This window comes from Prinia subflava, chromosome 8, assembly GCF_021018805.1.
Source record: "Prinia subflava isolate CZ2003 ecotype Zambia chromosome 8, Cam_Psub_1.2, whole genome shotgun sequence".
Classification (NCBI taxonomy): Eukaryota; Metazoa; Chordata; class Aves; order Passeriformes; family Cisticolidae; genus Prinia; species Prinia subflava.
In genome coordinates, this window is record NC_086254.1 from 13,667,009 (window position 1) to 13,691,732 (window position 24,724).

The window sequence follows — 24,724 nt, forward strand, 5'->3', positions numbered from 1 at the left end:
GTCACTGTAGGGGTGGAGGGACACGGCCTCCCCGAGGGACATGCAGCATCCTGCCCCGCCCCGAGCCAACGTCCACCCTAGGGGTACCTGAGGGCAGGTCGGGAGCGGGGCTGCGGCACGGTGTCGTGGGACCCGGGGACAGGCTGTGCGTGGGGGACTCCGGGAGGCTCTCGCTGGAGGACAGGGAGTGATGGAGACCGGAGGAGAAGCTGCGGCTGGTGTGCAGGACCGACGACTGCTTGGAGATCTTCTTGAAAAGGGATTTTCTCCTGCTGCGGGGACAGGAATAACTTTGGCTTCTCAAAGCTGTTAGTCTCAAGTCTGCTGACTTGGTGGCAGCAGGACCAGACCCCACTGAACAACCTGATATGGCAGATCCAGAGCATCCAACCCAGTGCTGGCAGGACCAGACCCCACTGGACATCCCAGCATGGCAGATCCAGAGCATTCCCCCAGTACCTCACACACTGGGACAAATGCTATTTCATCCCGGTTTTACCTACCTATCTTGGCCATCCCTTTTCCTGCTCTTTTTACTCCTCCGTGCCATCCTTGTCTTGGAGCTGTTTTTCCGTGCAGGTCCAATTTTAATGGAGGTGTTTTCCAGGGCAGTGGTCCGCAGGGCCACTTTATTCCCACTCTGAGGGATGGAGAACAAATCATTGCAGCGCCAGAGCCAGCTCCTGCCTCAGCTGCCAGCAAAGGCAGTGCCAGGGAGCTGCTGAACCGATGCCCTGGGAGAGCAGAGTGGCTGTGGTCACCCACCTTCAGCAGCAGCTCCACGACGTCCCGATGCACCAAGCCCAGCACGGACTCGCCGTTGACGTGTGTGATGAGATCGCCTGCCCTCAGCCCGGCCTCCTGCGCAGGGCTCCCCTCCTCCACGCTCTGCAACCCAAACGTGGTGATTTTATTTGGATACAGCTTCCTCCTGGGGTTTTCCCACTGCTCTGGCACCACTAGACCCCAGAGCACGTACCCAGACCATGTGGTGGACGGTGTAGACGTCGCTGTCGCCCATGTAGACGCGGATGGCCCGCAGGGTGAAGCCGTACTTCTTCCCCGAGCTGTGGATGATGATGGGCGGGCGCAGGCTGGTGATGGCCAGAGAGGAGTCTCGGCTCGGGGAGGAGTCCCGGGAAGAGGGGTTGGACGAGAGGGAGTGAGGGGAGATGGGGCTCATCAGGGCACTACCACCGAAGTCATCTGCAAGCAGAGGGAGCCAGATCAGCCCGGCAAATCCACGTGACAGCGGGCATCCAGCAGGATAAATCACACAGCACACAGACCTGAGGTGATGATGAGGGACAGGGCTGAGACGGAGGCAGATTTGGGCACACGGCTGCCCAGGGAGGCTCTCTGCCTCTCCGGCAAATCCTTCTGGGTGCTCAGGCGCCGGCCCCCGCTCGGCTCCAGGCTCCGGGGAGTCGAGTTCTTGGTGCCGGTGCTGTTGCTCCGCAGGCGGATGCGGTTCAGGCTGGCGAGATCGGCTGCATGGAGGGGAGGAGCGAGAGTTTGGGGATGTGGAGAAGCCACCCCGTGCCATGCAGGACCCTGGCTGCCCCCGGAGAAGCCCACACTGGCGCCCACGGCTACGCACCGGATAACGCCGACTGCTTCACCGCGCCGCCAGTCCCCGCGTCCGAGTCTCCCACCACAAACTTGGGCTTCTCTGGCTTGGAGGACGCCACACACGGGCTCTCATCCTCTGAGGAGAAGGCAAACTTGGGCATGGTGTCCAGGCTGAGGGTGCTGGGCAGCGCGGTGGGGCTGCGGCTCCGCTCGTGCCGGGACGTGTACTGCGTGGAGCTGCCGGACGTCCAGGAGCGGAGGCTGCATGGGAAGAGCAGGAGGGATCAGGACAACCCAAGGTGTGCAAGGGGGGTGGCACCGAGCCACTGCAGCACCCCCAGGACACGTCCCACTGACCTCACCGAACCCTCAGAAATAACACAAACCCTCCAGTGCCATCACAAACCTGTGATGTCAGCACAAATCCTTGGTCCCAGCATAAAACCCCTCAGCATTGGCACAAACCCTTGGTCCTGACACAAACCCTCGGTGTTGGCACAAGCCCTGGGCCCTGGCAAGAGCCCACAGCAGCAGAGCAGCCCCCCCTGACCACGCACCGGGGCTCAGCGCCCGCTGGCCTGCTCCTGTCCTCATCTCCCGAGTGCCGGTCCCACCGCTCCTCTTTGTCGTCGCAGTGACTCCGGTCAGAGGAGGAGAGGCTGAGGGTGGAGTTGACCGCCAGGAATTCTGAGCTGCTGTACACCTGAGAAGGACAGGAGCCATCAGCAAGGAGCAGAAATTGGGGAATTCGGGTGCTCTGGTATCAGCCAAGACACCGATGCTCGGCACAGGCACGCTGTTTGTGGTGCCAAAGCCTTTTGGGTGCTGCAGAAGGGACTGGAGCACCTTGCTGAAGCGGTGGGAGCAGGAGGAGAACTGCCCAATCTCCACGGACGATTCCTCGTCGTTGGTTTCCTCATCCTCCGAGTCCAAGTGACGATACCTCTCGGAGCGAGCTGAAAGCAAGAGCCAGAGGGGGCAGGGATGTCACCCTGCCTGCAACACCCCACACCCTGCCTGCAACACCCCACACCCTGCCTGCAACACCCCACACCCTGCCTGCACCAGGGCCAGCTGGGACCTACACCCGTAGGTTGACAGCCCAGTCCCAAATCCCAGGGGAGCTTTGTGGGGAGGAAGCTGGTAAGGGTGAGCAGCCTGGAAAGAGAATTGTATCTGTTTTGTGACTTGGATTGTAAAGCCACCAGCTTGACCCCAGAGATTTTCATCCCCCGTGGGAGCATCCAAAGTGCAGCTGGGATAATGGATTGGCAGAGGTGGAAGAGGGATGGGTTTGGCCTCACTGTCAAAGTAGCTGGTGTCATCCTCCGACTCCAGCTGGGGGATGAACTCAGCCTTCTGCCGCAGCAGCCCGTTCCAGTCCAGATGGAGGAAGAAGGAATGATGCTTCACTTCATGTGCACCTCCTGCCCGGCAGAGAAACCCATGTCAGGGGTATGGGGCAGGATCCAGGATGTTCCCACTCCCACCCCAAACAGCACAGTCTCTCCTCCACAAGGAGCAAATGGCTTAAAAAGGATGGAAAGGATCCCTGTGCAGCCTTCCTGGGGGAAACCCCGACAGGAGACCTCCTCTGAGCACCCTCAGCATGGTAGGACATGCTTTGGACTCAAAGCCAGGCAAATTTGATGGGAATCAAGGTGCCAGGTCAGCCCCTGAGGGGCCTGCTGTGCGTACCTGTGCCCAGGCGCTCGAGGGGACACTGCCTCAGCAACCGTGTGATCAGGTCCTGGGCATCTGCAGGGAGAGCCTCATCCCCTTCTGGCCACATAATTTCATCTTCAAGGAAAAAGGAACAGGGATTTGGGGTGGCTGGAAGGGTTTGGACACTTCTGGGCAACATGAAAGTCCCCAGGGAGCAGCAGCAGGAGAAGAGCCCTCCCAAAGTGGGAAGTCAAAGCTTGAGGAGACTCCTCACTGTTCAGCCAAATGTGACAGGAAGGAATAAAACTTCCCACGTGTTAAAGGCCTTGGCTGCTGGGAACACAAACCTGCCCCTGCCACTCACCACTGATGACCTGCCCAAAGAGCTCCTCGGGGGTGTCTCCGAAGAAGGGGACGCAGCCCACCAGGAACTCGTAGAGGATGATGCCCATGGCCCACCAGTCCACGGGCTTCCCATAGCCCTGGATGAGGATGACTTCGGGGGCGATGTACTCTGGAGTGCCACACACCTGTGTGGGAAGCAGGGGCTGACACCTCTGCAGCGACCTTTGCAACCCATCCCGAGGTTACCTGAGACCCCAGAGATGGCCGGACCTCGTACCTGCTTGTCCATGAACTCCCGCGTGTCCTTCTCCATGTGCCCTTCGTAGAGGTTCGTGGTCATGTTCATCAGGCCTATCTTGGACAGGCCAAAGTCTGTCAGCTTTATGTGGCCCATGGAGGTGATGAGCAAACTGCAGAAGACAGGCACCCCACAATGCTGCTGTTTGCTTCTGGGGAGACCTGAGATGGACCAGCCACACCCCAGGGCCCCTGGTGCTGATGCAACTGTACAGAACCAGTTTCTGGAGAACAAAACCCATTCTGCCCCTCCCTCTTGGCTTTCCTTTCCCCATCCCCCACCCTTGCTCAGACCTGACCCACATCCTCACTTGTCAGGTTTGAGGTCCCGGTGGACGATGCCGTAGTTGTGGAGATACTCCAGGGCAAGAACGGTCTCAGCAAAATACATCTTGGCCATGTCAACGGGCAGCGGGCCCATGTTCTTCAGCAAGGTGGCACAATCCCCCCCTGTGGGGACACGGGGGGCTCAGGGAAGGCAGCGAGGTCAGCAGGACCAGCAGGCTCCCAGCCAGCCCCTCTGAGCAGCTCATCCCCAGGCATGGGACAGAAACGCTCTCCTAGGTGACCACGGCCACCACCTTCATCAAGGAGATCAGGATCACAAAATCATCTCCTTGTGCTTCCCTCTGCTGCCTGGAGCAAAGCAGGGCAGGAGTTGTCCAGGTGGTGTCCTTGATGCTCAGATTTTGATATCCTCCCCTCCTCCCTGCACCATCCAGTCCTGCTCTCACCTTCCACGTACTCCATGACCATGCAGAGGTGTCGCTTTGTCTCGAAGGAGCAGAACATGCTGACCACGAAGGGGTTCTCAGCAAAGGTGAGGATGTCCCTCTCCACGAACACCTGCTGGATCTGGTTCCTCAGGATAAGGTTCTGCTTGTTGATTTTCTTCAGGGCGAAGCGCTGCCTCGTCTCCCTGTGCCTTACCAGGTACACGGCCCTGGAGGAACGGCCGGACCTCAACACAGATCCTCCAGCCACCAGCACTGACCACCCCACACCGTGGGGCTCAGACAGAGAGGGGCTTTGGAGTCGTTTACAGATGGAGACAAGTGATAGGAACCCCCCCAGCTCACCCATAAGCCCCGTTGCTGATCAGTTTGATGGTCTCAAAGTCCCCCTCGCAGGGCTTCCTCCGCGGGACGGTGACCGAAGGCTGGCTCTGGGGAGGACACAGGTTTTTAATGTAGGCAGGAATTCACCCAGCACCATCATGTGCCATTTCCAAAAGCTTCTTTCTGCCAGAGCCCTGTCCATTCACAAACTCCAAACCAGAAGCCCAAGATGCTCTGCAGATCAAGAGCCCACTCTGAGCTCTGTCCACTCAAGAAGCCAAATGAGGGACTGTGAGCTCTTCCCCTTGAATACATCAATCACCCCTGGGGACAATCCAAAATTAACACCTCCCAGTCTAGGCCAGCTGCAGGGAGCTGTGGGGTGAGGTGGGAGGAAGCTGGAGGCAGCAGGTGGGGCATGCACGTGGGACCACACTCACCTCACAGGTGTCATCGTTCTCTGGTGTGATGGTGTTCCCGCTGTCAAAGTGATCCAGCTGCCCCATTTCTGCAGATCACAGGGATGGTTTTCACTTTCCTCATGCTCAACACCCACCAAAAATCACCCCCTGCCCAACCCCTCTCCCTCCAAACTCAGAGACCTCACGGGGATTTAGGCACATGCTTCGCTCGAGCTATCGTATGGAGAAATTCAGGTCATGACGTTAAGAAGTTCAACACGAGGTTAAACATTTATATAATTCTTTTTTTTTTTTTTTGATAGTCATTCCTGCGTTCTCCAGGGATTATGATTCCCCCCCAGGGCCACGGATTAAGTGTTTTTGAGCTTAATCTGCTTTGCTGAACGTGTTGGAAGCAATAATAAGGGATGTGGGGCTGGCCAGAAGGACTTGGCCATCATCCTGGTCCTGCTATGACCTCCCTGCCATGACACCAGCTCAGCCCTACATGTCTCCCTGACACCTCCCAGTGCTCAGTCGTGATCACCACTGGCCAAACTGGGAGTCCAGATCCTGCTGCAGAGCTCAGAGCCCCCAGCCCAAGTGCTTCCCTACCCTCCAGTGGGTCCTTGACGAGCCCCAGCTGGCTGATGATGTATCGGGGAATATCAGTCTTTATTCCCTGTCCAACTTTGGCGTGTCCTTCTGCAGCTTCCAGGAGATGGTAAAACTCCTCTGGGTCAAACTCCTGCATGGGGAGAACCAAGCATGGTTGAGGAGAGAGATTTTGCAAAGTTAAACTTTTCCTCTAGGCCTTGCAAGTGACACCTGTCACTGGGGACAAGCCCTGGATGCATCATTCCCCATGTCAAGGGTGATGGAAAAAAAATGTAGCTCTGTGAGTTGGCCTTGGAAGGAAAACTAAGGGAGATGAAAATTTCATCAGGAACCACAGCACAAGGTCACTGCTTTAGAAATTCAGCAAATCAACCCAAAAAAAGGCCCTGAAAACCACAGAACCACAGAATGGTTTGGGCTGGAAGGGAACTTGAAGATCATCTCATTCCAACCCCCTGCCATGGGCAGAGACACCTTTCACCATCCCAGGTTGCTCCAAGCCCCATCCAACCTGGCCTTGGACACTTCCAGTGATCCAGGGGCATCCTGGAGGCTTTGCCTCCTCTCTGGGCTGGCACAGACCATGAAAGACAAGCCAGGAGCTTCCAAGCCTTACCAGGCACTCCAGAAGCCGGGCAGGGCGGGAGATGATGATCAGCAGCTTCCTCACCAGCTGGTCAATGAACTTCACTTCCTCGCTCTCAGAACGCTCCTGAGCCTGTTGGGAATGGAGACAGAAGCCAGGTGTCTCCTGGTGGCCTCACGAGGTGGCACCAGGCAGGGCACTGCCCTGTACTCACATCTCGGAGCATCTTCTCCAGTTTCTCCTGCAGCTCCATGAAGTAGCGGGAGGTGATGAGAGCTCCCTGGGACTTGGCCAGGCAGTCTCGGGCCAGCTCGATGATCTGGTGGTGGATGAAGCCCAGCACACCATCAGCCAGGGGCAGGGTGCTGCTTGGCGAGAAGTTTGTGATGGTGTCCTGCAGGCGCTCCTCCATCTGGGCTGTGGCCTGCAAGGCAGAGTGGATGGTGATGGCCAGGAACACACATCTCCATGCCATGGATTTGGCCAGGATCTCATCCTACCTCCTGGACTGTGTTTGGCCACCTCCTGCACTGGGTTTTATCAGCCAGGATCTCATCCTACCACCTCCTGTATTGGATTTGACCATCCAGGATCCCACCTCCTGTTCTTGGCCAGCCAGGATCTCATCCTACTTCCTGGACTGTGTTTGGCAAACCAGGATCTCATCCTACCATCTCCTGCATTTGATTTGACCATCCAGGATCTCACCTTCTGTGTTTGGCCAGCCAGGATCTCACCCTACCACCTCCTGTATTTCATTTGACCATGCAGGATCTCACCTCTTCAACTGCATTTGGCCTGCCAGGATCTCATCCTTACCACCTCCTGCACTGGGTTTTATCAGCCAGGATCTAACCATACCACCTCCTGCACTGGGTTTTATCAGCCAGGATCTCACCTACCACCTCCTGCATTTGATTTGACCACCCAGGATCTCACCTTCTGTGTTTGGCCAGCCAGGATCTCACCCTACCATCTCCTGCATTGGGTTTGGCCATCCAGGATCTTACCCTATCTCCTGGACTGTGCTTGGCCAACCAGGATCTCACCCTACCACCTCCTGGACTGTGTTTGGCCATCCAGAATCTCATCCCACCACCTCCTGCAGCTCAAATATCCACATCAAGGCCCCACCTAGGACCCAGCTTCCAGCAGACTGCAAAAACCCCACCAAAGTCTCCAGAGCCCTCTGCTTGCTTGTGTGATGGGACACTTGTGTGGACAAAAAACCACAGGTTCATTATGTCTCCAGTGTCCCCAACGCTCCCCATGATCTACCCACGCATTCCACACTCCCACAGGGAGCAGAGATTGTTCTGGAGGTGCTGCCAGGATGCCACGGAGGCACCAACGCTCATCCCCCAGGTCCTGGCAGTTACCTTGGGGAACCTCTCCTTGTAGACATGGTTCATCATCACCACCTCATTATCAAACGTTCCACCCGTCCGTCCAGGGCTGCAGGGGGAGGAGAAGGGTGCTGTTAGGAGGTTCAGGTTATTCACACTTGTGCAAACAGTCACTACCCCTGGAGAGCAGTTTGGTCCCTACTCCCAACTCCTGGCTCCAAGTGGATAAAACTCATCCAGGTGGAGCCATCAGCACTCCCAGCAGCATCCCGACCACTGGAGGTCCCTGGGATGTGGTCTAGGGAAGCTTAACCAGCCTTTTCCACCCTCTGCCCAAACACTTGGAAATCCAGAATTGAGAGGCTGTTCCGTCATCCACTCAGCTTTGAAGAACAAGCTCATCTTTCCCTTCCTCTGGAGCCCACAATTTCTTGCCATCATTGTCATTTTTGTAGCTCACCAGCAAACAAAAAACCCAGCCGAACCTCGTGGTGGACACAGCAATCTTCATTAAATGAGGTTTTCCTCCTTCCCTCACCCAACACTGCCCCTCCCAGGGCTCTGCCTGATGATCCCGCTATGCAAAGCAAGTTGCAGGAGCAGCCAGCAACTCATTAACCACTATAAAATAATAAACATGGTGATAAAAACCAGCCCAGCCCCAGCCCTGCCTCAGCCTTTGCTCTGCCAACTGCACAACTGGCATCTCCTCAGTGAAAATCTCACCAGCTACAAACCCCTGTCAGATAATTAATCTGATTTTAATGAAATTTCAGCCAGCAACAGGCAGGGCTGTGGCTCTGCCTCTGGTAGCAAAGAGGGTCGGGAGATTTTTCAGAGGGAAAAGAGGATTTAACCAAAACATCCCCTGCAAAAAGCACAAGCCCCTGGTGCTGGGGAGTGTGGGTGGCTCAGTGCACAGGGTGTGGTCCTGGAGCAGCAAGGTGGAGCCCAGCAGGTACAGCTGAGGGTCAGCTCACACAGTGCTATGGCCACTGTCTCGATGCCTCCTCCAAATTCTCCTCTCTCCAGCCCATAAATACCCATCCACCTGCACTCCTTGTGGGTTGTTTTTTGCAGGGGCAAAGGCCAGTCCCAGCAAGCAAAGCTGATGTTTTCTTATCCAAGCCCAGAAATGGGATTTTTATTTTTGAACAGCAGGTGAGTCATACAAGGGTGGTCACTGCTTGGGCTTCTGCTTGGTGATCCCTTCCTCACCACCAAAATCATTCAGACAACTGAGCAAGAGGCTGCAAGACAACTACTGTGAACAAATCCCAGCTTCTCCAGCTTCAGCCTAGATAGGCATTGCTGCTGCCAGGAGAGCAGTGCCACGGCCCAACAGCTGAGAAGATGCTGAGAACCAGACCATGGAGCTTAGGATCCCAGAATCATGGAATGCTTTGGGACTCCTTCCCCCAGGTCAGGTCACTCAGAGCCCCATCCAACCTGACCTTAAATATTTCCAGGGATGAGGCACCCACAACCTCAATCCAAAGTTTTCCCACAAGGGGAAAACCCAAACCAGGGTTTGAGACAGGCTTAGCAGGACACCCCAGGAAGAGCTCGTGAGAGGGCAGAGGATGCCCTGGATGTGCCAGCACCCAGTGTGGTGTCCTGGGAGCCCCAGGGCAGGTGGCCCACCTGAGGCTCCTGGATCGTGGGCGCAGGCAGGGCGAGTGCCTGCCCTCCTCGTCCGTGACGCTCTCCGTACTGCGGAAATGCTTAGAAAGGAAATGCAGCTCGTCGGGGGTGGGCTGGTACGGCAGCTGGTGCAGGCGCTCCTGGGAGGATGAAGATGACTGGGAACAGAGAGAGGATGCAGATCAGCGGATGGGGCCCTGCTTGTGGGGTTCTTATCTTCTTTTCTTGTGTTAGAGCCGGGATTAAAGCATGGGAGACGTGGTTTTCTCCTGTTCGGACTCAGTGTTTATTAATTCTTACCTAAAGCACAGCCTCACAAGTTGTGAGTTCCAGCCAACAAGGTAGAAAATGGCTCTAACTCTTTCCATCGTCTTTTAAGCACTAATTACCCAATAACGAGGTGACACCTATATTATTTATACTTTTAACCCAAGGCCTGCAATGCTGACCTTTTCACCCACTTAGAAAAAACACCCAAAACCATGAAGAAGAAAGTTAAACAAGAACCTAACCAATGCTCAAAATCCTCCATCTTGCTCTATACACATTACTATGTACTAAAATCTTAAATCCTACTAAAATCTTAGATGCTAAATCTTTTCCACCCTGTGATATCACATAATTCTATTCAAACTACACACTCATAATCCCAGTGCTCTCATTCAACTTTGGAATCCTGTTCCACGGCCTCAGGTCAAATGTAGTGCTTGCTTGAGGGTCAGTGCCTTTTAGCACAGAAAGCCTGAAGTTCTCAGCCTCCAGGGTTCCAACATGTCCTTCCTGGCAGTGGGGTGGGAACCAGCAAGTCCACGAGGGAAATATCCCTTGGAGCCTCTTAGGAGGCTGGAAACACTGACAGGCAGCATGGGCTGCACTTGGGAGTGTGAAATGCAGAGAGGAGCAGTCTGGGGGGGTCTGCAGTGCCCACTCCCAGCCCAAAATCCTCCATTCTCCCACTCAGTTTGGTTCCACTGAGCCCAAACACTTGTAACTGCAGCATCCTAGGGAGCTCAGTCCTGTCACTCCCAGGGATGCTCTAAAGCCCAGGGATGCTGTCAATCCCAGGGATGCTCTAAAGTGCAGGGATGCTGTAGCCCCAGGAACACTGTAACCCTAGGACACTGTAAATCCCAGATCTGCTGTAACCCCAGGGGTGGAGATAACCCAGAGATGCTGTAACTGGACATTGCAACCCCCAGAGATGCTGCAAGCCCACAGCCAAGCCTTATGGCTTTCTTGAAAGCTCATTTGGGAAGCAGGATGCAGCTAAAGTACATGGTCCCTCAGAACCCAGCACAGTGGAACTTGGGAGGCATTTCACCAAAAATCAGGGGGTTTAGATTTTATCATCTACTACCAAGAGAAAGTAAACATTACCGAGACCGTGGAGCTGGGGGTGTTGGTCCCATAGCCAGAGGAGGGTAACGAAGCCAGAGACCACCTTCTGCCATCAGCCCTGTGAGTGCAAAGGTGACAATCACACACGGGAAAAACCCGACATCCAAATGCAAATCAACAACAGCAGAGCCAAAAGCTGGGGAACAGGACACAGGCGTGGCTTGAGGAATAAAGCCCTGAAACCTCTTTTCAGAATGGACTGAAATTGGGTGAAATAAGGGGTTTGCAGGTGAGGGGGGCTGTTCTGCAGCCACAGAGTGAAGGGACAGTGGCAGGCAGCAGGGTCACTGCGAAGGGACAAAGCTCTGTCTCTGGGGCTCTGTCAAATCCATTTCACACAGGGCAAAAAAAACCCTGCCTGCGAGAGTCTGATTTTTAATTAGAGCAAAACTCAGCCCGCTGGGAGTGTCCTTGGTGAGAAACTGGGATTCCCAAAGACTCATCCTGAGCCAGCAGGCGCCGGGGAGCAGAGCCTGGCCATAAACAGGAAGGGAACTGCTCATACGCAGGCGAATGCTTCCTCTTGGAGATGTTTCCGAGGGATGGGGACACGTCCAGGTCAGGACGAGGCCCTTCACCTCCCACTGCAATTTCCCGTGTGGGGTCAAGGACAGCAGGAGCTGGCAGGGTGCCACGTGCAGCTCCAGCACTGGCAAACTCCTGACCCCACAGCCTGGCTGTTCCCTCTGTCACAAGTGTGCAACCGCCCGAGAGCCTCCGGCGTTTTTCCATGCGACAATTGATGGGTTAAAATCAGCCACCCGCCCTCCGTGTGCTCAATTAATTAATTAGTAAAACAGGGCTTGGTGGATGCATCTGGGGCAGCCTGGGCTGGGGAGGGGGTGCAGGATCTGCCTCTGTGGGGACGATGAGCCTCCATCCTTGGACATCTTCTGAGAATCCATCAGGAGTCCGAGCTGGGGCTGAGCACATGGCCAGGGGTGGTGTGATGGGAACAGAGAGGTTTCTGCTCCCAGAGCTGCAGAGAGCCCAGTCCTGGTGCAAAACTTCCCACCCAGGGATGCAAACGAAGAATCACAGTCCCAGATGGGTTTGCATTTGGAAAGGACCTCAAAGATCCAGTCCACTCCCTGCCATGTGCAGAGACACCTTCCCCTTGATCAGATTGCTCCAAGCCCTGTCCAGCTTGGCCTGGAATTCTTAGAAAAGAAGGTGCCTGATGATGTGGAGCAGACACCCCCCAAAATGCAGCCCATGCCCATCCCTGGTACTTGCCTGTCAGTCCGAGGAGCATGGCTGGGGTGGTGGGAGGAACCAGTCATAGCAGAGGAAACACCATCAGGCCAGAAACCAGGCAGAAAAAAGGCAAAAATAAAAGCAAAACAAGTGACTTGAGATCAACAGAACAGTTCCCTGGTGGGGGAATGATCTTTACTAGTGAATATTTACTGCTCTGGCACTGGGGTTGGCAGCTCACCTGCGAGCGAAGGGGAAGTTGATGGAGGTGCTGGCAGAGAAGTTCCGTGGGCTGTCCAAGGGACTGCTCCCAGCTGCAGGGAGAAAGGGGGAAAATTCATCCCAAAGCCCACCCCAGTACAATGCCCAGGGTGCTTCGGGCTGCTCCTTCAGGGGAAAGCGTTTAAATCACTTCCCAACCTATTTCCCCCCTGGAAAAGGCACCTGGCAGCCAGGAGCCAATCCACAGCTGCTAACAAGGTGCTGAAGCCCTCCAAAATATTTGGGTAATTTTGGGAGATGCTGAACCCATCCATGGGATAATCCCTTACCTGTTGGCACGGAGAGCGGGGAGAGAGGCCGTGAGAGGGTGGGAGAGGGGGTGCCCACCACTAAGCTCTTCCTATTGCTGCTCCGGCAACTGCGGGGGAAAGAGAGGGAATTAATTCAGGGAATCACTGACAGCCAGAGCTGGACAGGCTCAGGCATGTGAGTGTCTGATGCAGGTGAATTCCTGTGCCAGGGAACAGAGCTGCTGTCACCCCACTGATTACAGATCTCCTGCCACAGGGAAGATCCATCCCCGGGCCCAGAGCTGCTGGAGATGGGCAGACAGGGTTATTTTTAATAAAGAACTGTCCCATCAAGGTCCCACTTCTGGTTTTGGCTCACTGGGAAAGGCAGAGGCAGGAGGCCCCTTGGGCAACAGCCGCAGGGCAGGAATAGAAAAAGGGATGTAAAAGGAGGAAGCAGTGGAAATGCCAAGCGGCCACAACCTGACCTGCTGCAGTGCATGGAAAATGCCCCCAGTTCCCATAAATCTCCCTGCCTTGGTGGTCCCCATGTCACAGCAGAGAGGACGGTCCCAACCCCCTGAGGCTGCAGTGTCACCAGGAATTCATGGGAATTCTGCCCTGAGAATCTGAGTCATGCTCTCTCTGGCAGCAGGAGGGAGCCACGTGCACCAGCACCAGGTGAGAAGCAGAACCACCACCCTGACACCCCAAAAATCCCCCAAATCCCATCCTGGTACCACAGCCAGCATCCCACAGAGCATCTCTGCAAGGCTGCATCCCTGTCTCCATTCCCACCCTCCCAGCTCACAAGGTTTCAATCCTCACAGGAATTTTGTTTTTCCTTTCCTTTCAGCCCCGAGTCCAAGGCTGCCTCGCAAGAGTGGCTCAGCCTCAAAAATTCCCAGTGCTGCAGCCCCACTCCTGTCGTGCCCCACTCCCACATTTCAACCCCGTTTAAAACATGATGGGATCATTTCAGTTCTCCTTCACTCTGCCAAGAGGAAACTGCAAATATCCACGGCACAAAGCAGAAGCTCAAGCACGAGGACAACCCTCCCCTTCCTCTATTTCCGCTTCCTCAGGCTGCAGATTCCACAAAGACACCGAGTTTCCTCACCAGGCTGGGAACAGGAACCCACACAGATGCTACTAATTAAAGGCCACCTAATTAAACATCACACCACGGCCACAAACACCCACAGCGCTGAGGGGGTGAACTGGAAGTGATGGGATTCTCCACGGATCCCAAAAACAGAAGGGAGTGGCAGATGTGGCATCCAGGGTGTGAAGGAGAGTGATTCACAACAGGTCCCTGCAGGTGGATGAACAGGACACTGAGGGAGTGTCAGAGCTCCACACACATGGACAGAGCTCTACACACATGGACAGAGCTCCACACGCATGGACAGAGCTCCACACGCATGGACAGAGCTCCACACGCATGGACAGAGCTCCACAGGCATGGACAGAGCTCCACACACATGGACAGAGCTCCACACGCATGGAGAGAGCTCCACACACATGGACAGAGCTCCACAGGCATGGACAGAGCTCTACACGCATGGACAGAGCTCCACACGCATGGACTGTGCTCCTCACACATGGACAGAGCTCCACACGCATGGACAGAGCTCCACACGCATGGACAGAGCTCCACACACATGGACAGAGCTCCACACGCATGGACAGAGCTCCACACGCATGGACAGAGCTCCACACACATGGACAGAGCTCCACACACATGGACAGAGCTCCACACGCATGGACAGAGCTCCACATTCATGGACAGAGCTCCACACGCATGGACAGAGCTCCACAGGCATGGACAGAGCTCCACACACATGGACAGAGCTCCACACGCATGGACAGAGCTCCACACGCATGGACAGAGCTCCACATTCATGGACAGAGCTCCACACGCATGGACAGAGCTCCACACGCATGGACAGAGCTCCACACGCATGGGAAGAGCTCCACATTCATGGACAGAGCTCCACACGCATGGACAGAGCTCCACACGCATGGACAGAGCTCCACACGCATGGAAAGAGCTCCACACGCATGGACAGAGCTCCACACGCATGGGAAGAGCTCCACATTCATGGACAGAGCTCCACACGCATGGACAGAGCTCCACAGGCATGGACAGAGCTCTACACGCATGGACAGAGCTCCACACACATGGTCAGAACTCCACACCTGACATCCAGCACCCCTCACCTCGCTCTGGCATCTCTCCCCTGCAGGGCTCCTCCTGCTCTGGGCTAAAACCAGGAGCCCCAATGTTTTGAAGGTCTTGCCCACCAAGGAAGCTGCTGGGGCCCCCCAGACCCCTTCCTGCACCTCCCTGCACCCAGCATGAGGGGTGTCTGTGTGAGCCCCAAGACACACATCCTGTGACTGCTCTGAGCTCCCCCGGAGCTGCAGTGACCCTGGGGGGCTCAGGGGTTCCCCCTCAGCACCTGGGCTGAGCTGAGATGTTGGGGGGAGACAGAAACCTTCCCCTCCTCGACCATTTGCCCCTTCCTGGAATCACAGAATCCCAGAATGGTTTGGGTTGGGAGCATCATCTCATCCCACCCCTGCCATGGCAGGGACACCTTCCACTGTCCCAGGCTGCTCCAAGCCCTGTCCAGCCTGGCCTTGGGCACTGCCAGGGGTCCAGGGGCAGCCACAGCTGCTCTGGGCACCCTGTGCCAGGGCCTGCCCACCCTCACAGTGAACAATTACTGCTCAATATCCCATCTAACCCTTCTCTCTTTCCTGCCTCTGGATGTTTGATTTTCTCACTTAAACACAGCCTTGAACCCCAATTAGAGCTGCAAACTCGCAGCCAGAACCCACAGCCTCGGCTCTGTGTGCCGGGAGGGAAACCGAGGCAGTGTGAGCAGCCCTGCCCCGGCACCGCAGTGGCACAGGAAGAGGTTTAGGAACCAGGAGGGCTGCAAAGAGCTGCCAGCTCTGCCATCGCTCCACTGCCAGCCCTGCCAGCTCTGCCATCGCTCCACTGCCAGCCCCTGCCAGCTCTGCCATCGCTCCATTGCCAGCCCTGCCACCGGGACCGGGGGTGTGTCTGTGTCCTGCAGAGGGGACAGCCCGGGGGGGATGAGGAGCTCACCTCTCCTCTCTCGCTTTCATTTTGGAAGTGAAAACAAACCTTTAGTGAAGCAAGTTCCAGGAATGGTGACACAAAGCGAGGCCGACGTTTCCTGTTTCCGCGCGCTCCACCCTCGGCTCCCACAACCATCTTGCGCCACTGTAACCCCCCTCCTCCTGACACATCATCCACAGCTGCTTCCCATCCTTCCCGCACGGAAACCTCGGGCTGCAAACCAGCCCCAGGGCACGGACGAGCTGCCAAGCCCCGATGGCAGGCGCTGGGGCTGCTGCCCGCTCTGCCTCCATCACCTAATTGCACGTTTGGTACCAAAAATGGAGTGGAAAATCGCTGTCAGCATCTCCCGCGCCGCTCGGGCTGAGGCTGCCGCTGCCATCCAGCACTTGTTCCAAGGGATGTGGAAAGTGTGTGACAGCCAGCGTGACCCCAAAGGCTGGAGCAAAATCGAGTGTCACCCGTGGGGAGGCTGCCAGCGAGGAGGGACCAGCATCTGGCAGCAGCACCCGGCCGCGGCACGGGATGTCCGGGATGAGGAGCAGAACCTGGCAGCTCCATCGAATCCCAGAACGTCCTGAAGCTGGAAGGGATCCACAAGGATCACCGAGTCCAGCTCCTGGCCCTGCACAGGACACCCCACCAAGCCCACGCTGTCCCCGGGAGTGTTTTCCAAGCACTCCTTGAGCTCGGGCTGGGGACTATGAGCGCTTCCCTGGGGAGCCCCCGCGGGCTGGGCAGGATGCGGCTGCACGGCACAACTCAGTGCCTCAACGGCCCTGCCAGGACCTGGGTGAGCTCAGAGCGATGGGTGGCTCGGGGTCAGGGCTGTGGAACACCGAGGGTCAGGCAGGGAAGGCACAAAGGGGCTGCAATTCCCACTCCTCTCCCTCGGGATCTGCCCCTAAAACTTCCCGGGATATCAGAGCGCCATGAGTGGCAGATGCCAGCCCGGAGCCGGGCCCCAGGCAGGTGAATCCGAGGCAGAAAAGAGCTGGTTTGGGACAAAGGAGGAGGGAGCAGGGCGGGGTGGGGCGGTGATAAAGGAACAGGCACAATCTCAAAGGGCAGAGCAGGCGGCTCCGCTCCTGCTGCGTGACCGGGAGCACGTGTCTGTGCTCCCAGCTCCCTTCCTTGCTGGCTCCATATCCCCCAACAGCTCCAGTGTGCCTGGAGATTTGGGGAAGTGCCATGGATCACCACGTCCTGGAAAAAAAATTGCTTTCCAGTGGGATAAATTCATGATTAACTTTGAAACGCGCTGAACCAAGCAGCTGCATCCCAAGTTTCTCCATGACATTTGTCCTCCATGACTTGTGACAGTGCTGAACCGCCTCCAGGGATGGGGCTGGGAGAGGGCAGGAATGGGGCTGAGATGAGGACCAGGGTCTGGACGGTGAAATACAACCCCTGTCAGGCACAGAGCCCACCACACGAGCCCACCACACCTTCACTCTGTCCCCTCACCCCACCCCAGCCAAAAGCACTGTGGGTGCTCCTATGAACCCACCCTGGAGCACCAAGCAACACATCAGGCACATCCCAAGAGCAAAATCCTAAATTCTCAAAGGGAATCACAGGGTAACAAGTTGGGTATAGACTTATTTATTTCTTTGCACAGCAAAAAAAGCCTCAGGAACCTGCCCAGCACCCCGGGGTGCATCCCTGCACATCCCTGCGCCGCAGGTGGTGGGTAGGAAATTGTACCTGTTAGGTTTGCTGGGCTGTTTTCCTGTGCTGTTTGGGGTGTGAAATCGTACCTGTTAGGTTTGCTGGGCTGTTTTCCTGTGCTGTTTGGGGTGTGAAATCGTACCTGTTAAGTTGGCAGGGTTGTTTTCCTGTGCTCTTTGGGGTGTGAACAGCCACGGGCAGCATCCACGGAGAAGGAAAACCCCATCAGCATCAAACCACCACCTCTCCTGCCCTGCGCTGGCCACCTCTGCATCCCCCCACGGGAAATTAGGATCCCTCAAACCTCTTAATCCCACTCAATAACATCATATGCTTTCTGTGAAATAGGCCAGGCCAGTCCTCACCGTGGATTCTAGGAATACCAATGAAAGAGGAGCAAATCCTCTGCCCTTCATGAGAATTACAGCCTCATCGTGCTCAGCTGGAGACAGATGACTGCCTAGATCATCTTTCCAATTACACATCTCTCCCACAGCCCCCCCGGCTTGGCCACCCCAGATTGGAAAACCCCATCCAGTGCCTTTTTTTTAATTGCTGAGGGCCCTCTTTGCCCGTCCTCGTGCGCTGGCAGCAGGAGTTCCCAGAGCCCAGGTGAGGGCTGGGATGGGATGGATACCTTTGCTAAGCAACCGTGCTGCTTTGTGCCAGCTCACACTGACACTGAGAGACAGCAACAATGGGAATGTCTCTGCTCTGCCTCCGCACGGCTTGAACACCTCAGTTACACAAAGCCTGGGGAGGGTTTGATGCCTGGGCAAGCTACAGCACCCCGAACCTGCTGCATGGGGGTCTCAGCCTCCAGCAGCCACACCTGGGGGGCTCAGCGGGTGCTCTGCACCTCCTGTCCCCCTCCTCGGGGGTGTGTCCCACCAGCCTGCCTGGGTCAGGCCTGGCCTTGCAGCTGGGGACCGGGGGCAGCCCCATTGCACCCCATTTATGCACCCCCACCCCTGCCCCAGCCCTGCTGCCAAAGCGGGTGGGAGTTCTTTGCTCCCCTTGTCCCCTTCCCACCCCTGCAGGCACCCTGGGGACCCTCACCCTGGCTCAGGCTGTGTGCCACATGCGATCCATCCCATCAGCAGTGCCCACCTGGGCACAGGGGGTCACAAGGGTATGTCCCCCCTACAAACCCCCACACTCTGAGGATGGGTGCAGAGCACCCCAAAACATCCCCTAATGCCCTGGAACCCTAAACCCCACATCCCCTATGGCACCGGGGTCCCAACCAACCCACCCAGCGCTGCACAGCCCACCCCTCCCTGCCACACTCGGGATCTGGAGGGCGTTGCCTCAGGGCACAGCACCCCCAAAAAGATGCAGCTGTGGTGCACAACCCCTCTAAACCCACACAGCCACGTGTGACCCCCCCCCAGTGCTCAGACCTCCCCAAAACCACACACCCTGGTGCACAGCCCCCACATATCACAGTCTGGTGCCCAGCCCCCCATGCATTGTTGCCCCTCCAAACCAAGCATGCTGCTGCATCCCACGATGCACAGAGACCCCCCAAACCACACACCCCATTGTGCCTCCCCAGTGCTGAGACACCACCCCAAACCACACAGTGCCCCCCAGACCCTACACTCTGCTCCATCCTCTGGTGCACCCAGACACCCCCAAAACACAAACCCCGGGGATCCCCCGCGGTGTAAGGACCCCCAAACCCACACACCACGTGTGCCCCCGCTGCACACCCCCCCCCCCGCCAGTCACGCACACCGCTGCCCACCCCCCGTGCACGGTGGCGTGTCCTGTCCCCCCCAAACCACGCACCCCGGAGCATCCCCCGGTGCAGCCCCCCCAAACCGCGCATCCCGGAGCCGCTCCCGCCCGGTTCCCTCCCGCCGCTGCCCCCCCGGTGCCGGTGGCGGCCGCCGGTACCTCTTGGAGCGCTGGAGGAGGGCGCCGGCCGCCCGCTGGCCCCGGTAACCGGGCGGGGCGGCTCCCCAGCAGCTCGGGTCCGACATCGCGGCCCCGCCGGGGCCCGGTCGCGTCCTCCGGCACCGAGCGGCGCCCCCGGGACCGCGCAGGGCCGCGCCGGGGGCCGGGAGCGGGGCCGGGCTCCCGCCGCTGCCGCCGCTGCCGCCTCCCGCCGCCGCCCGCCCCTTCCCGCCCGGCGGCGACGGGGTTCCCATGGAAACGGGCAGCGCCCCGAAACGGGGTCGGGGTTTCCATGGAGATGGGGGGATCACCCCCAAAGGGAGAGGAAGTGCGGGTGGGGGGGTCACCACGGAAAGGCGGCAGCGGCACAGAACGGGGTCGGGGTTACGGTAGGGATGGGGCATCACCCCAAAACAAGGTCAGCGTTGGCCTGGAGGTGGGGCAGCACCCCAAGAGGAGATCGGGATTGCCATAGAGACAGGGCAGCACCCCAAAATGGGGTCAGGGTTAGCCCAGAGATGGGGCAGCACCCCAAAATGGGGTCAGGACTACCACAGAGATTCAACATCTGCTACTGATGCATTCGAGGGGCACAAACATCATCCCCTAAGGCAGTGGGGCCAGCCCCGAAGCCTGAGGCTTCCTGGGAGCACCCTGCCACCCATGGGATGTGTCCTCTGAGGGCACCCACCCAGCAGCGTCCTGGCAGCACCCTGCAGCCTCCCGCCCACACCGGCTTCCCCGTTCAGCTGGGGAGATCCCAGCACAGGCCCAGTGACACCCATCCTCCTGCGTGGTGGCACCCCAGGGCCACCAGAACCTCCCGAGCTCTGTGGGATGGCATCACCACCCACCACAGCCAGAAATACTGGAGCTGCTTGGCTGGGCAGGGGTTCAGCACCTTTCCCCTTAGGTCCTGCCCAGCAGCCGTGAGACACCAGCACAGACTGCCTGTCCTTGTGCCCATCCTCATCCCCGTTCTTGTCACCATCCCATGAGCATCCCAAAACTTCTCTCCTCCAGGCCTCAGCTGAGCATTCACAAGGCCCCACTGGTTTTCCCACATGGGGCAAGTGGTGACCAGGCAGGGCTAGCAAAGGGGGCCAGCAGGCAGGGCCCCCTGTGCAGGCAGGGCCCTGTGTGCAGGCAGAGCCCTGTGTGCAGGCAGGGATCCCTGTGCAGGCAGAGCCCCTGTGCAGGCAGAGCCCTGTGCGCAGGCAGGGATCCCTGTGCAGGCAGGTCCTGTGTGCAGGCAGGGCCCCTGTGCAGGCAGGGTCTCCCTGTGCAGGCAGGGTCTCCCTGTGCAGGCAGGGCCCTGTGTGCAGGCAGAGCCCCCTGTGCAGGCAGGGTCTCCCTGTGCAGGCAGAGCCCCCTGTGCAGGCAGGGCCCCTGTGCAGGCAGGGCCCCTGTGCAGGCAGAGCCCCTGTGCAGGCATAGCCCCCCTGTGCAGGCAGGGCCCCTGTGCAGGCAGGGTCTCCCTGTGCAGGCAGAGCCCCCTGTGCAGGCAGGGCCCCTGTGCAGGCAGGGATCCCTGTGCAGGCAGGGTTCTGTGTGCAGGCAGGGCCCCTGTGCAGGCAGAGCCCCTGTGCAGGCAGAGCCCCCTGTGCAGGCAGGGCCCCTGTGCAGGCAGGGCCCCTGTGCAGGCAGGGCCCCTGTGCAGGCAGGGTTCTGTGTGCAGGCAGGGTCTCCCTGTGCAGGCAGGGCCCCTGTGCAGGCAGGGCAGGGCACAGGTGCCCTCCTGCCCACCAAGGGCTCTCCTGTTGCTGAGCAGCAGCAGCAGAGCTCCCGCCGGGTCCCTCTCTGCCGGCGCCAGCTGCTGCTCTCCCCGGCAGGAGCAGCTCCGTGCCACGGGGCACAGGGCGGGGTGTGACCTCCGGTGCCAGCACGGCGGGTGCCCCTTGTCCCCAGGGCAGAGCGCAGCCGGCACAGCGCAGAGCCCGCCACCACCTCCACCGGCAGGGCTCCACAAGGGGCTCGTGGCATTTTGTGGGGAGGCAGAGTGGGGAGGAGAGGTGTGGAGGAGACGGGGGAACACATCCCCCTCCTCACTTTCGACCCACGACACAGCAGAAAAGGGGACAAAGGAGGTTTCCCAGGCGCCATCCCCACTCCCACCCTGCTCCCATCACAGTGCCCTGCCCTGGTCTGTTCTCAAAGTCCCTCCTCACTACAGGGGCTCTCAGAGCCTGAGCTTGAGCTGCCGCCACAACATTTCCACTGGGGCTCCCCAAAATGGAGCAGTCAGTAGCAGAACAAAGCCAGCAGCACAGCCAGGCTGGTTTTGGGGTGGGCAGGGGTTGGCACAGACCCCAACCACATCACTCTGTGTGTCCCATCAAAGACAGTCGCACCCTCTCGGGGTGCCCCAGGACATCCCTGGTGGAGGGGACCCACCTTTCTGTCCCCATGTCCACCTCTCCCCCCTCATTCCCTGGAGCAGGTGGCCACGGTTCCCAGGGAGGGTTTGGGGGGTCTTACCTCCAGGGGTGCAGGGTTAGTAAGGGGCTGCAGGGGCTGCAGGGGCTGCAGGGGCTCAGCAGCGTCGGGCTCTGGCTGCTCGGAGACAAGCTGCAAGGCAAGACGTGCCGGCGCCTTGTCAGTGCCTGATGGATGGCGCTGGTGGCCCCTCGGTGGCACAGTCTCCTGGGTCTGGAGGGGGCCGGGGGCCCGGAGCCGAGGGGACACGGGGGGTCAGGCGAGGGAAATGAGGCAGAGCTGGAGGGGGAGCGCAGAGGACAGCAGGGATACCGCAGTGTCTAAGGCTGTGGCTCGGAAAGACAGCGGGTGGCCTGGCACTGTCGCGGGGGCTGTCACCGCGAGGGTCCGGGGCTGTGATTGCAGGAGAAAGGACCAGGACCCGCGGCCCGGGGGTGGGGATGCAGCGGGATAGGAGCGGACCGGGATGGAGCGTGTGCCGGGACAGGGAAACAGCGGCACGGGGATGGCCCGGGGTCCTGCCGCCCTCCCGCGGTGCCGGTGGCGGTACCGGCGCGCCCCGCCCCGGCTCCGACTCACTCCAAGGTCAGCGAGGGGATCCTCAGCCTGTCCCGACGCGACTTCATGCCGCCGCCGCCGCCCCGCTCCGCTCCCGCCGCACCGGCTGCCCCCGCGCTGGGCGGCTCCCGCGGGCGGGCGGCACCGGCGGCCCCGACGGAGCTCCCTGCTCGGCCCGCCAGGTCCGGGCCCGCCCCCGCGGCTCGGCTCGGCTCGGCTCGGCTCGGCTCGGCTCGGCTCGGCTCGGCTCGGCTCGGCTCGGCTCGGCTCGGCTCGGCACGGCACGGCACGGCAGCCCCCGCGCCCCCGCGCACCCGACCCGGCCCGCCCGGTCCAGCGGCCGCCCCGATCCGCGCGGCTCCCGGGATGTGCCGGGGCGCTGCCGTTGCTGAGACACCGCTAGCCCAGCACGGCCCCGGTACAGCCCCGGTACGGCCCCGGTACGGCCCCGGTACGGCCCCGGTACAGCCCCAGCGCATCCCCAGCCGTGCCGGTGGCTGCAGTGCGCCCCTAACGCGGCCCCAGCGCTCCTGCCGTGCATCCCCAGCACACTCCAGCACAAACACCCAGGGCAGCTCTGCAGCAGCCTCCTACCACGCCCCAGTGTCCCCCAGTACACCCCAGTACTGCTTACAACACCCCAACACAGCCCAGTGTACCCCAGTACACTCCAGTACTGCTTACAACACCCCAACACAGCCCAGTGTACCCCAGTACACTCCAGTACTGCTTACAACACCCCAACACAACCCAGTGTACCCCAGTGCACTCCAGTTCTGCTTACAACACCCCAACACAGCCCAGGACACCCCAGTACTGCTTACAACACCCCAACACAGCTCAGTGTACCCCAGTACTGCTTACAACACCCCAACACAGCCCAGTGTACCCCAGTACACTCCAGTACTGCTTACAACACCCCAACACAACCCAGTGTACCCCAGTGCACTCCAGTTCTGCTTACAACACCCCAACACACCTACAGCAGAGCACAGCACCCCCCAGTATGCCCCAGTTCACCCCAGCACACCCCAGTACACCCCAGGAGATGCACAGTCAGGTCCCTCCAGTGCCAGAGAACATCATGATGCCGATCCAGATTTGGGGACAAGGCCTGGTGCCATTCAACAGCCATCCCTGCTGCCACCCACAGTGCCAGTGCTGTGTCCCCAAGTGTGACCCTCCCGGTGACACCCCACCCCATGCCCTGGGTGGCCCAGCTTGAGGACTTACGCTCTTCCTCGGCGCGGCAGGCTCAGCTCCTTCTGCAACGAGACAAGCACGAGGTGGGGTCAGAGTGTGGCCCTGGGAGTCGGGGTGCCCACCTGCAGGACCCCCACTCCTGCCAGCCACACCCACACACCTGGCAGCACCCCCACTGCCACCTGTGGCTGTCACCGCAGGATCAAGCCCCCACTCAGTGCCCAGGGTGAGGGTGACAAATCACCCACCCCGGGCCAGCTCAAGAGGACATTTCCCAGTGTCCCCAGGGCTGGTGGCCTCATAGCCAGGCCCAGGAGCGATGGCACAAGGGCAGTGCAGTGGGAGCAGCACCCTTGTGCCCGGATGATGGCTTCACCCTGTCCCCACCTTGTCCCCTCCACCCCAGGAGTGGGGAGCAGCCAGCAGCCCCAATGTTATTTATTTTTCCAGCCTCTGGGAATAATTCTTGTGAGAGCTGTTTGCTCACAGGTGGTGCAACAGGCCAAAGGGCAGCTGGGGACAGGAACCCAGGCCGGTGCCATCCTCCTGGTGTGCTGGGCACCATCCAGCTCCAGCCCTGCTCTGGTGCCCACCTGTGTGCCACCTGTCACCCACACAGTGCCACAGATTCCGCCAGCACACTGTGAGTGGCACAGTGTGGACAGGCTGCTGTGTGCCCTGGCACACCACGGGATGCAGGGACATGTGGCAGCTGCAAAGTGCTGGTTAGTGCCCCCTCATTCCCCTGGTGCTGTGCCCACCAGCCCCGTACCCCTGAGCAGCCCAGACCCACTTTTGGCGCAGGCACAGAGCTCCCTGTGGGCTGGAGCTGCTGCCACCCCTGTGGGGGCCCCCAGCAGCACCCATGCACCCCCCAATCCCCGAGGAACCCACGCCCCATCCTGCTGCCCACGCCACGCAGCCCCTGTGGAAATCCCGGGATTGGGGCGCGCTGCAACGCAGTGATGCAGCAGCATTGCCATGGCAACGGGTGACATCATGCCTGGGTGCACAGGGACTCGGCAGCCCCGGGGCCCACGGGTGCACGTCTGCCCCGGGGTGGCATGGGACACGTCTGTGGGTGCAGGGACAGGGGGCACGTCATGGGCGTGGGTGTCACTGCGCAGCCAGCACGGGCTGACCCCAGGCCCGGGCTGGGCAAGGGGATACGGGGTCCTTACATGGAGGGGGAGCCCCCCA

At 59.1% G+C, this 24,724-nt stretch overlaps 1 protein-coding gene across 8 annotated transcripts in view; it reads right to left on the bottom strand.

The window, feature by feature from the left end:
- MAST3 (microtubule associated serine/threonine kinase 3) overlaps positions 1 to 24,724 on the bottom strand; it is a 32,057-nt gene that overhangs the window by 2,503 nt on the left and 4,830 nt on the right. For 3 of the 8 annotated variants that reach the window (XM_063403210.1, XM_063403209.1, XM_063403213.1), the window contains 27 exons: positions 23,555 to 23,586; positions 21,806 to 21,895; positions 12,679 to 12,767; positions 12,369 to 12,441; positions 12,167 to 12,187; positions 10,910 to 10,988; positions 9,533 to 9,690; positions 7,922 to 7,997; positions 6,757 to 6,966; positions 6,573 to 6,674; positions 5,954 to 6,086; positions 5,378 to 5,445; positions 4,959 to 5,044; positions 4,614 to 4,822; positions 4,191 to 4,329; positions 3,860 to 3,992; positions 3,602 to 3,767; positions 3,271 to 3,372; positions 2,877 to 2,999; positions 2,419 to 2,528; positions 2,130 to 2,275; positions 1,601 to 1,833; positions 1,290 to 1,490; positions 980 to 1,206; positions 766 to 888; positions 504 to 640; positions 88 to 272 (listed from right to left, as the gene is read on the bottom strand). In XM_063403210.1, the coding sequence (XP_063259280.1) occupies positions 88 to 272; positions 504 to 640; positions 766 to 888; positions 980 to 1,206; positions 1,290 to 1,490; positions 1,601 to 1,833; positions 2,130 to 2,275; positions 2,419 to 2,528; positions 2,877 to 2,999; positions 3,271 to 3,372; positions 3,602 to 3,767; positions 3,860 to 3,992; positions 4,191 to 4,329; positions 4,614 to 4,822; positions 4,959 to 5,044; positions 5,378 to 5,445; positions 5,954 to 6,086; positions 6,573 to 6,674; positions 6,757 to 6,966; positions 7,922 to 7,997; positions 9,533 to 9,690; positions 10,910 to 10,988; positions 12,167 to 12,187; positions 12,369 to 12,441; positions 12,679 to 12,767; positions 21,806 to 21,895; positions 23,555 to 23,586 (3,451 nt within the window). Of the gene's footprint in view, positions 1 to 87; positions 273 to 503; positions 641 to 765; positions 889 to 979; positions 1,207 to 1,289; positions 1,491 to 1,600; positions 1,834 to 2,129; positions 2,276 to 2,418; positions 2,529 to 2,876; positions 3,000 to 3,270; positions 3,373 to 3,601; positions 3,768 to 3,859; positions 3,993 to 4,190; positions 4,330 to 4,613; positions 4,823 to 4,958; positions 5,045 to 5,377; positions 5,446 to 5,953; positions 6,087 to 6,572; positions 6,675 to 6,756; positions 6,967 to 7,921; positions 7,998 to 9,532; positions 9,691 to 10,909; positions 10,989 to 12,166; positions 12,188 to 12,368; positions 12,442 to 12,678; positions 12,768 to 19,327; positions 19,548 to 21,805; positions 21,896 to 22,342; positions 22,519 to 23,554; positions 23,587 to 24,724 lie in introns of those variants that run through there. The other 5 variants (XM_063403211.1, XM_063403215.1, XM_063403214.1 and 2 more) reach the window with 4 other exon arrangements.